The sequence below is a fragment of the Danio aesculapii genome, chromosome 5 (assembly GCF_903798145.1).
Source record: "Danio aesculapii chromosome 5, fDanAes4.1, whole genome shotgun sequence".
Taxonomy (NCBI): Eukaryota; Metazoa; Chordata; class Actinopteri; order Cypriniformes; family Danionidae; genus Danio; species Danio aesculapii.
Genome location: NC_079439.1, coordinates 12,581,880 through 12,594,394, shown reverse-complemented (window position 1 = coordinate 12,594,394; position 12,515 = coordinate 12,581,880). Strand labels below are relative to the sequence as shown.

The 12,515-nt window shown below is 36.7% G+C and overlaps 1 protein-coding gene across 2 annotated transcripts in view; it reads left to right on the top strand.

The window, feature by feature from the left end:
• Positions 1–12,515, top strand: part of nos1 (nitric oxide synthase 1 (neuronal)) — a 141,801-nt gene that overhangs the window by 107,143 nt on the left and 22,143 nt on the right. For both annotated transcript variants that reach the window (XM_056457385.1, XM_056457386.1), the window contains exons 22-24: positions 2,892–3,061; positions 7,956–8,166; positions 10,927–11,014. In XM_056457385.1, the coding sequence (XP_056313360.1) occupies positions 2,892–3,061; positions 7,956–8,166; positions 10,927–11,014 (469 nt within the window). The remainder of the gene's footprint in view (positions 1–2,891; positions 3,062–7,955; positions 8,167–10,926; positions 11,015–12,515) is intronic.

Genomic DNA, 12,515 nt, shown 5'->3' with positions numbered 1-12,515 from the left:
GATGCTATCTTGTCGATATGGACCAAAATCTGAGGAATATTTCCAGTACCTTGTTGAATCTATGCCACCAAGGATTAAGGCTGTTCTAAAGGATAAAGTGGATACCTAATAAAGTGGCCAGTGAGTGTAGACATGTGATTGAAAGCACATTATTTAACATGAGAAATGCTTTTAGTTCAGTCAGAATTACCAAAGAATCAACAGTGTAGCAGCTTCAAACAGTCTGTCTCTGTGAGTAAATGTTTGGTTGCCAAAATCTTGTGTTTAATCTGAATGTCTCTTTCATTGATAATAATGATTCCAATGCAGACCGATTCTGCATTTAGACTTGAATATGATTGTGCTCTCTTTTGTAGTATTCTTAAAGCAGTATTACATTTATTTCTGGTGGTGCTGACAGGAAACATACAGTGTTAAATCAGTTTTAATGATGAGGCCTACTTTTCGGTCTTTTTTAAAAAGGTTATCTCAAGTGAGATTTCTCACATTTCCTTGTTGAGAAATATGTCAGGATGACTGAAAACCAGCCTGTGACCTTTTACCAAGGGAAAATGAGGTTGCTGCAGCTCTTTTTCCTTTACCTGACAATCAGCACAGATGTGGTTTCATCCAATCCTCCATTATTGGGCAGAAAAAGAGGTATTTTAACAAAAGAAGGCATATTTTAAGGGTACAGGTGACACAGAAATAAAAACAGTCATCATGTATTCATGTTTAGGTCATACCTTAGAAATGGAAAAGATATGGATTTCAAAACACATAAAAAAGCCACATGAAAGCAGTCTAACACTAAACAAAATTAGATTTGAGAGTTACAGCAGACATTTTGAGTAACGTTAATAACTTTAACGGTAATATTGTCCTTACATAAACATGCTATGACTAAAATACAAATGATACATACCTTTGACTACATTTATTGACTATTTTGTCATTTGTGGAGCATGATATCAATGCATGTCACCTGGTGGTCATGCATGAATGTCCTGATTTGCATTTTTGTTTTGTTTACACCTTTTTTCAGTGTCTGTTTTTCAACAGTCTGAAGTTTTGAAGTGTTCAATGTACTTTAAAGATGTCTAAAGGCCCTTTCAAACCAAAATTAACCAAGAAACTACTGTAAAAAAAAATAACTACAACTACACTCACCGGCCACTTTAATAGGTACACCTTACTAATACTGGGTTGGACCCCCTTTTGACTTCAGAACTGCCTTAATCCTTGGTGGCGTAGATTCAACAGGGTACTGGAATAATTCCTCAGAGATTTGGGTCCATATTGACATGATAGCTTCACGCAGTTGCTGCAGATTTGTCGGCTGCACATCCATGATGCGAGTCTCCCATTCCACCACATCCCACAGGTGCTCTATTGGATTGAGATCTGGATGAATGTGGAGGCCATTTAAGTACAGTGAATTCATTGTCATGTTCAAAAAACCAGTCTGAGATCGTTCGTGCTTTATGACATGCTGCATCATCCTGCTGAAGGTAGCCATCAGAAGATGGGTACACTGTGGTCATAAAGTGATGGACATGGTCAGCAACAATACTCAGGTAGGCTGTGGCATTGACACGATGCTCAATTGGTACTAATTGGCCCAGAGTGTGCCAAGAAAATATCCCCCACACCATTACACCACCACCACCAGCCTGAACCGTTGATACAAGGCAGGATGGATCCATGCTTTTATTTCATGTTGTTGATGACAAATTCTGACCCTACCATCTGAATGTCGCAGCAGAAATCGAGACTCATCGGCCCAGGCAATGCTTCTCTAATCTTCTATTGTCCAATTTTGGTGAGCCTGTGTGAATTGTAGCCTCAGTTTCCTGTTCTTAGCTGGCAGGCATGGCACCCGGTGTGGTCTTCTGCTGCTTCTTCCGCCTCAAGGTTTGATGTGTTCAGAGATGCTCTTCTGCATACCTCAGTTGTAACGAGTGGTTATTTGAGTGACTGTTGCCTTTCTATCAGCTTGAACCAGTCTGGCCATTCTCCTCTGACCTCTGGCATCAACAAGGCATTAGCACCCACAGAACTGCCACTCACTGGATATTTTCTCGTTTTCGGACCATTCTCTGTAAACCCTAGAGATGGTTGTGCGTGAAAATCCCAGTAGATTAGCAGTTTCTGAAATACTCAGACCAGTCCGTCTGGCACCAACAAGCACGGCAGGTTCAAAGTCACTTAAATCACCTTCCTTCCCCATTCTGATGCTCGGTTTGAAAAGCAGCAGATCGTTTTGATCATGTCTACATGCCTAAATACTTTAAGTTGCTGCCATGTGATTGGCTGATTAGAAATTTGCAATAACGAGCAGCTGGACAGGTATTCCTAATAAAGTAAGTGTATATTCACTTCTAAAGTACAGCAACATACAGAAACATTGTTGTCCGCCGCTTTAAATGCTCAAGCTCTTAAAAGTGGAGTAGAGTCTAAATAGCTCTCAATGTTTTTTATTAGGCATCTGCTTGGAAAAAAATATTCTGAAAGTGATTCAGCCAGTATCGTTTCTCAATGCAGTTTGTTACGTTTCCAACTTAAACCAAACTCATGATCCTAAGACATCGTAACATAAATAAACAATGGCCAAAGTGCTCCAACTGATTTATTTATAACATAACGCAATCAGCAAAAACATACAGGGGGGCTAATAATTCAGAAGGGCTTATAATTCTGACTTCAACTGTACATGCAACACAGACGGACATTTAAATTAGTGGAAAATAAAGTAAACGATAACATTTATGACTTTATGTACATATCTTGATGGTTAGTGCATTTTTAACTCTACTGTAATAATATTTTTATAAAAGATTTAACGCAAAGCTTAAAATACAACCAAACTCAAAATATATTCTTAACAAATCCAACATCTTTATCTTCTACAGGAGTGATAAGCAACTGGACGGATGAGAGTCGTATTCCACCGTGCACCATCTATCAGGCCTTCAAATACTTTCTGGACATAACAACCCCTCCTAGTCCTGTACTGTTGCAGCAGTTTGCTCCTCTAGCGACTAACGAGAAACAGAGAAAGAGACTAGAGGTGCTCAGCAAGGTAAGAAAAACAACAAACACCTGCACACGTGTATTTGGCCAATTATAGTGAGACATTATTTGCATCAATAGAAGCTGTTCACGATCTAAGACTCGTTTTTCTACACCTTCACTGCACGCGTTTCTGGCTTTTCCGCTTCAAATCGGCAGTAATTTTCTCAGTTTGATAACTTATTAGCTCTGAAAATCAACCCCCTTCTTTCCCCTTCCTTTTTTTTCTGAGAATGTTTTGCTTTGTCGCACGAGCGTCAACACCAAGACACAGAAATATTTCTCTTTTCATTGCCTCCCACCGAAACACTCTGTGCAGTTTTTCGAAATGTTGCTAAAAGCGGTTACTTAGTTAGTGAGTCATTGTTTGTGGTTCAAATGATTCTGACGAAGGGATGGAGGGAACCAGGACATTGACAGATTGTAGCAGACGTTCTTTCAGCCGACTTCACGTCATGGAGGATGGTGACTTTCACAGTTGCTGCGTCCCAATTCACATACTACGCCCTGAAAGTATGTATATACTTTTGAGTGTGTAACAGATGAGCATGCAAGCTTTGGGACGTACTGCTTCCTCGTTAGCAGATCATTATGTTGCTTAATTACGAGCCCTGTCAATAATCCACACAACATCCACATTTCTTTCATATTTAATTTCCTACCTTACTGGAGAAGCAGCAGCAGGTTAATCTCCCGTTCATGAGTCTTTCATGCAGAGAAATCTCCTCAGGTCTTTGGATAATTATGCATTCAGATGTTAATGTCCAATCACATCGTTATAAGTTCAATATTGTTGTTGCAGATAAAATATAATACAGAAAACGTGATTTAAATATTTTCCAGTTGGCTAGATATTAAATCTTACAAACATCTTTACCGAAGCCTCTCTACTTGACAGTTGGTCTCGCGCGTCCACCATGTTTGTAGTTTATTTACACTTTTCACCTGCGTTTGTAGTTCTAATCAAATTTACGTCGAACGCGCAATGTACTGTGGGCAATATCAGTGATTCGAGTATGGACGCTTGTACAATTTGAATTTTTACCGGAAATAGTAAACCACAAGGGAACCTTTGGCATACTCTTTTCAACATACTATGATTTGGGACATACTAATTGTATTTTCAATTACTAATTCTATTTTCAATTACTGGTCTGATATATCTATATATATACATATACAATTTTTGCAGATAAAAAAATGCATTTGACCTCACATTGTGTAAATCACATTTACACACTGATTCCAAAACTCATTAAAAAGTTGTATCAGGTTCAACATTTTTTTCTCATTTTTGACATCAGTAGAAAGAATTGTTTTGTGTTTTGACAATTCAGAGACACTATACACTGAACAAAGTCAAACTACTGTGTCTTTCATTCAAAATAAATTTTTAAATAGGGTGAAAAATGATGGTTTCTGATTTTATTTAATTATACAGGTTTTATTCGGTTTGCTTAAAGCAAAAAACTAACCCCCTTGGTAAACTTTACAAATATATATTTAGTGTTTCTATATTAAAGAATATTATTACTTTGTGTGAATGTATTTTTTTCCTGATCTCATAAATATTTTTGATTTAGATTCAATTAAATTTTTATAGATTAGTACAACCAATGGTTGAATTTTCAACAACTATTATTCCAGTTTTCAGTGTCACATGGTCCTTTCAGGATTATTCAATTATGCTGATTTGTCACTTCAAAAATGTTTTGTCCTTAATATTAATATTAATCCTTAAAATGCTACAGCATTTTTTTGCGCAAGTTGTGATACATTTAAGTTCAGAGTTCTTTGATGAATAGATATGAAACTTATATATTCTATAATTTCACTGTTGACCAATTGTAAAATTTCTCCACACCGCCACTAGTGTGCAGCATTCACTTGGATGATGCAACGGCAGCCACAGGACAACGCTCTAGTACACTCACCACACACCAGCTATAGGTGGAGTGGAGAGACACTGATAGAGGCAATTCGATAAATGAGGCTGATTGTGAGGCCATGATGAGTAAGAGCCAATGGGGAGAATATGGCCAGGATACCAGGGTTACATCCTTACTCTTTACGAGAAGTGCCATGAGATTTTTAATGACCAACGAGAGTCAGGACCTTGTTTTAACATCTCATCCGAAAGACAGAATAGCGTCCCAGTCACTATATTGGGGCGTTAGGACTCGCACAGACAGCAGGTTGAGTGCCCCCTGCAGGCCTTACTAACACCACTGCCAACAGCAACCAAGTTTTTTCATGTGGTCTCCTATACAGGTATTGACCAGGCTCAGCCCTGCTTAGCTTCAGTGAGTAACCGGTCTTGGGCTGCAGGTTGAAATGGCTGTGGCTAATTCTTTTATTGTGGCTAAATAAAAGTACTAATTTCAATAGCAGTACCAACCAACCCACATTTTTACCATTACATTTTCATCATATTGTTTAATCACAATCAAAATTTTCAGCACTCACTTGTTTACAATCAGAATATTGATCATATTGGATATTAATCAGATTGTCAGCAATGATGAGGACAATAATGCTATTTTTTTTTCCTGTTCAAGTATAGGAACCCAGCAGGCATACAACATCATAAGATATTAATAATAGGTTAGATTTATGTCATGACGTCAGGTGACCAAAATTCAATGTCTAGCCGGCGTCTAAGGACAACGTTATTTTGACGGCTAATAACGACTTCAAATTATGTTGATATTTGGTTAATTTTAGGTTGTGATGAAAAGTGACCAAAACCCAACGTCTGATAGATGTCATAGTGGTAACGTCAACACAATGTCAAGGTGTAACATGATTAGACATTGATATTTTGGTTGATTTTAGGTTGATTTTATGTTAGACATTGGACATTGACAACGGCCTGACATTGGGTTCTGATGCCAACCCGGTTTTCATTTCCAAACAAAATCCGACATCCCCTTGACATTGGGGTACAACGTCAATATGACGTCATGTTGACATCTTGTGCCTGCAGGGAGGTCACAAAAAGGACAATGTAGTATAATCAGTGCATCACTGTACAGTATATTAAAGCCACATTCAATTCATATTTATTCATTTATTTATTTATATAACACTTTTTACAATGTAGATTGTGTCAAAGCAGCTTAACATAGAAGTTCTAGTAAATTTAAGTGAAGTTTCATAAACTAATTTCGAGAGGAGCACGTGATATGATTGAGCATGTCTGGCCACTCATCTGTAATCAGTAATAATCCAATCAGAGTGATCCTAGTCTACTATAAATGGATCATTTTCTCCCTACTGTTTCTATCTTCGTTTGGAAGAATCCCCCCTTCCACCCCATCTCCTCCCTTTTCTAAAAGGGGAGCTCTCGAGACCTACCTGATCTCGGATCTCCTGATATGCTTATCGACCGGGCGGGAGCCCTGGGCTCAAATATCTCCGAGCTCAGGGTTTTCTCCCGGGACAGCATGCCAAACCTGCTTTATACGCCAAGCATATCTAAGTGGGAACTCTTGAAACTGTCTCAGGCATATGAAATCTTAATGTGATATACAAGCACTCATTTTGTGTAAAGTACAGATTTTGTTGCCTTTCATCCACTTGACAGCTGTAGCAAATCTCTGTTTGTCTTATAAAAATAAGAACAGCCAGAATATTGTGATAAATAACCTTTCTTCTTCATAAAAATGCATGGGTTTGGATTGATGTGGTGAGGAGTGCAAGCTGACAGAGTTTCATCTTTAAAGAGAGATCTAAAAAGAACCTTTTCAGCTTAACATGACTAACACTTTTACACAAATTACACCACTGACAGTTTTTTTGTTTAGTTTTTTTGTTTGTTTGTTTGTTTGTTTATGTGTGTTTTCTATTGTATTTGGTTGGGTGGAGAGATAATCTTTCATTTTAAATGACTTTTATAGAAGTCTGTTATGCTCACTGCAAACTGAATTTAAAAAAGCTTTCTGTTCTACCATACACAGTAAAATCCTGAATTCTCAGCATCATTATTCCAGCATCACACTTTACTCTAATATACAGTTTTCCAAAAACTGTGAAATACAAGCACTCATTTTGTGTAAAGTACAGATTTTGTTGCCTTTCATCCACTTGACAGCTGTAGCACATCTCTGTTTGTCTTATAAAAATAAGAACAGCCAGAATATTGTGATAAATAACCTTTCATCTTCATAAAAATGCATGGGTTTGGATTGATGTGGTGAGGAGTGCAAGCTGACAAAGTTTCATCTTTAAAAAGAGATCTGAAAAGAACCTTTTCAGCTAAACATGACTAACACTTTTACACAAATTACACAACTGACAGTTTTTTTGTTTAGTTTTTTTGTTTGTTTGTTTGTTTATGCGTGTTTTCTATTTTATTTGGTTGGGTGGAGAGATAATCTTTCATTTTAAATGTATTTTATAGAAGTCAGTTATGCTCACTGCAAACTGAATTAAAAAAAAAATTTAAAAAGCTTTCTGTTTTACCATATACAGTAAAATCCTGAATTTTCAGCATCATTATTCCAGCATCACGCTTTATTCTAATATACAGTTTTCCAAAAACTGTGATATACAAGCACTCATTTTGTGTAAAGTACACATTTTGTTGCCTTTCATCCACTTGACAGCTGTAGCAAATCTCTGTTTGTCTTATAAAATAAAAGAACAGCCAGAATATTGTGCTAAATAACCTTTCATCTTCATAAAAGTGCATGGGTTTGGATTGATGTGGTGACGAGTGCACCAAGAACCTTTCAGCTTAACATGACTAATACTTTTACGCAAATTACAACGCTGACAGTCCACAACACAAGGTGCTTGCGGAATGTTTTGAAAGTCTGCCATTCACTGCCGTTTATGTGCCAAAGCAGGGCTATTGAGAACGTCATGTTGATGTTCTGGCCTTCATTTTTGTATCGCCTCAGGGTTTGCAGGAGTACGAGGAGTGGAAGTGGTACAATAATCCCACCATGGTGGAGGTGCTGGAGGAGTTTCCGTCCCTCCAGATCCCCTCCACCCTGCTCCTGACGCAGCTGCCTCTCCTACAGCCACGCTACTACTCAATCAGCTCCTCTCCAGACCTCCATCCTGGAGAGATCCACCTCACTGTGGCCGTGGTCTCCTATCGACCTAGAGGTAAGAAATCGGAGAGGGTTAGTTCATTTTGTCTAGCAATTCTAAAAACAATTCCTCGATATACACTGTTAATGATTTGTGTAAATTATACAGTATTTAATTGTAATATGAGCTGTATTTTACTGTTCAGTTATGCAGTTGTTACTGTATTTTAAAGTTGAATTGTGAAAATTACTGTATATTTTACTGTAAAGATATACATACAATTTTGTATATATATATATATATATATATATATATATATATATATATATATATATATATATATATATATATATATATATATATATATATATATATATATATATATATACATACAGCAAGATAAATGGTGCTCTAAATGTAAATACAGTGTTTTTGCTGTAATTGATTTACAGTAAGTTACTGGTGAACTGCTTACAGTAAGTTACCATAGATTCTAAAAGAAATTGATAACGGTGTAATTTGGATTTGCACAAAATATGTTAGAAGTCTAAAGATTATAGCTCGCATTTCAGATTATTTCTGACTGAGATGATAACTGTTTTGATAAGCAATTGTGAGATTATTATGGGGTATATGCATACAGACTTTCAATTTCAGCCAGCCAGCCTCACTGCCTCTGCTGAACTGTCTTTCCTTTATAAAACTGCCATGTTTAAGGTCTGATTTATTTAAAAATCAGTGATCCTCACTGCATGATAGATATACGATGTAACGCAGGTCTCAGACCAGACAAGAAGCACTTCATTAAATTTAAAAATATGGCATTTTTATCCATTAATCTTTTCATTTATTTTTTGGCACCTTAAACTTAACTCAGGCTTAATTGCATGATATAATTTAGAATTTCAAGATGTAAACTTGCATTAGCACAAAATAGGTTAGAAATCTGAATATTATAGGTTTCTTTCTGGTTTATGTCTGACAGAGATTATAACTGTTTGATAAGCAATTATAATCATTATAAGCATGTATAATTTGATATAAACAAATCTAAGAAGAAAAGCCTTCTGATTTAGAAACTTGATAATGTGAAAGAAAGAAAACCTGAAAGTTACTATTATCTTTTTTTATTCATTTTATTTTATTTTTATTGTTCTTTTGGACCTTATCCTAATTGCAATCCTAATTACATGACATAATTTTGAATTACAAGAATTGCACAAATTGTTTATAGCTTACAGTATTTCTGAGTTTGAAATGTGAAACTCTGTTATATTAACAATTCTGAAAAGAAAACTTTGACATCTGACATATAAACGTCCTTATAGGAAAAATAATCAGAAGTATTTATATTATTAATTTATTTTATTTATTGAATTTTTTTTTATTTATCCATCTATTCTGTGGTTCCTTAACCTTATCTCAGGCTTAATTAAGTTTATTGTTGTTCTAGGCAAGTTCTTTTACTTGGTGACATGTCAGTTACTGTGCCAAATATTGTGAACAGTTTGAATGATTTAACATTATATTATATGTCATTTTATGTGGCACAACTGCTGAAACTTTTATCACGGTACACAGAATTAAATAACAACAGTAGTTCATTAACTATTTTGTCTAGTTAACTTGGCAAAGTTGGTAAAAGCTATTTCCAACAACATTTGAAATATGTTTATTAAATTTTAAGTTCTGATCTAATGTTACACCCAGGTTACGTGAACTTCTCCAAGTTGCCTAACCTAGCAGTGAGTGTGATGAGAATTTAAGAACAAGATATCTTTAGTTTGCAAAGTAAAGCAACTTGGTGGGTCTAAACACAATTTGAGATGTTTTTGAGAACTTTTTTAAAACTAAAAGCATAAGATTACTGGAATGTATATTATAAATATGAATAAATTAAATATATATTATTTTTATTTTATTTATTTTTTCAGAAGTCGAGTTTTAAATTTTGAATATTATAAAAAACTCAATACCTTTTTTCCCAGAAGGCAAATCTGCTTTGCAAGTCTCAATTAGCTAAAAAAAAACAAAAATATTAGAAAAACTCTACTGAAATGCCTAATATTTACATACGTATTTATTCTTCTGTTTACCAGTATGCAGAGATGCACTGATAGAGATGTACTAAGTGAAGTATGCAGTCTCTGATGGAAACTAATCACCACCAATGGTCACCGGAGACACATTTAGTAATAATAATGTGTCTCAGCTGATCACTTTAACACCAGATGTTCGAGCAGGTGTAAACATTGCCTGATGTTATGCTTAACAAATTCAACCCGCTTCACGGCGTTCACAATGTTTGTAGTGCTTCTCTATCAAACTGCGAGTGTCACACTAAACAGCCTATCACTTTCAACACTTAGCATGACATACAGCCTGAAAACTCCAATTTTCCCCGACAGCGCTACGGGATGAATAATTGGGTGCTTAATAAGAGACTATGAGCTTAATTAGCAATTCGACTGAAGTGCCTAATGAACTATGAATAATCGGTATTGTCAGAGAAGAAAGCGAGTCTAATTTTGACTGTTCATCTAATAGCGGCTCATTTATTTTAAAGATAGGGATTGCATTAAATCTAAAACGATCAGATCTGCTCACTTGCTGTTAAGCCTTTTTACTTAACATGCGTGAAAGAGAAATCGTAATTTAATCTCTCTTCCACATTTTAAATTCATTGTAAACATGTAATTATGTGCATAATGGCATAATTGGTGGTTAAAATATAGCAATTTTCGTCCATTTGATGTCAGCCTGCTGCAGTTTTTCGGTTGTCAGGTTCTGTGTCAGAGGTTTTGGTGTTAAAAGATTGTGTTTTATTCTGCTTAGATGGAGAAGGGCCTGTTCATCATGGAGTTTGTTCTTCGTGGCTCAATAGCTTGGATGAAGACGATACGGTGCCATGCTTTGTCAGAGGGTAAAACACGAATACACTTCTCAGATTTAGGGAGCACCCACTTATGGGGATTTACAGCTACCTATCTTAAAATAGTGACAGTTCTTGACCCCAGTGAGTTACAAAAAAAACTAGTTATCATTGGAAAGAAGACACTTTGAGCTTTACAATGATCCATCTATATACGCTCACTGGCCACTTTATTAGGTACACCTGTCTAACTGCTCGTTAACCCAAATTTCTAATCAGCCAATCACATGGCAGCAACTCAATGCATTTAGGCATGTTGACATGATCAAGACCATGATCAGTTCAAACCGAGCATCAGAATCGGGAAGAAAGGTGATTTAAGTGACTTTGAACGTGGCGTGGTTGTTGGTACCAGACGAACTGGTCTGAGTATTTCAGAAACTGCTGATCTACTGGGATTTTCACGCACAACCATCTCTAGGGTTAACAGAGAATTGTCCGAAAAAGAGAAAATGTCCAGTGAGCGGCAGTTCTGTGGGTGCAAATGCCAGAGGTCAGAGGAAAATGGCCAGACTGGTTCCAGCTGATAGAAAGGCAACAATAACTCAAATAACCACTCGTTCCAACCGAGGTCTGCAGAAGAGCATCTCTGAACACACAACACGTCAAACCTTGAGGCGGATGAGCTACAGCAACAGAAGACCACACCAGGTGCCACTCCTGTCAGCTAAGAACAGGAAACTGAGGCTACAATTCGCACAGCCTCACCAAAATTGGAAGAAGGTTGGATAAACGTAGCCTGGTCTGATGAGTCTCAATTTCTGCTGCGACGTTTGAATGGTAAAGTCAGAATTTTGCATCAACAACATGATACAACTGCCTTGTATCAACAGTTTAGGCTGGTGGTGGTGTAATGGTGTGGAGGATATTTTCTTGGCACACTTTGGGCCCATTAGTACCAACTGAGCATTGTGTCAACGCCACAGCCTCCCTGAGTATTGTTGCTGACCATGTCCATCGCTTTATGACCACAGTGTACCCATCTTCTGATGGCTACTTCCAGCTGATAACGCTCCATGTCATAAAGCGTGAATCATCTCAGACTGGTTTCATCAACATGACAATGAGTTCACTGTGCTCAAATAGCCTCCACAGTCACCAGAGTTCAATCCAATAGAGCATCTTTAAGATCTGGTGAAACGGGAGATTTGCATCATAGATGTACAGCCGACAAATCTGCAGCAACTACGTGATGCTATCATGTCAATATGGACCAAAATCTGAGGAATATTTCCAGTATATATACAGAATATTTCCACGAAGGATTAAAGCAGTTCTGAAGGCAAAAGGCGGTCCAACCCGGTACTAGTAAGGTGTACCTAATGAAGTGGCCGGTGAGTTTAACCGGTCGCCAGTTTAATGCTAAAAAGTATAAAACATTATACATGCTGAAGTATATATACAGGAAAACTTTTATGTAATAACCTAGAAAAAATGTCTTGAAACAAAGTGTCTTGTGAGTTTATATTTCAAATTTGATGAATATAGCATG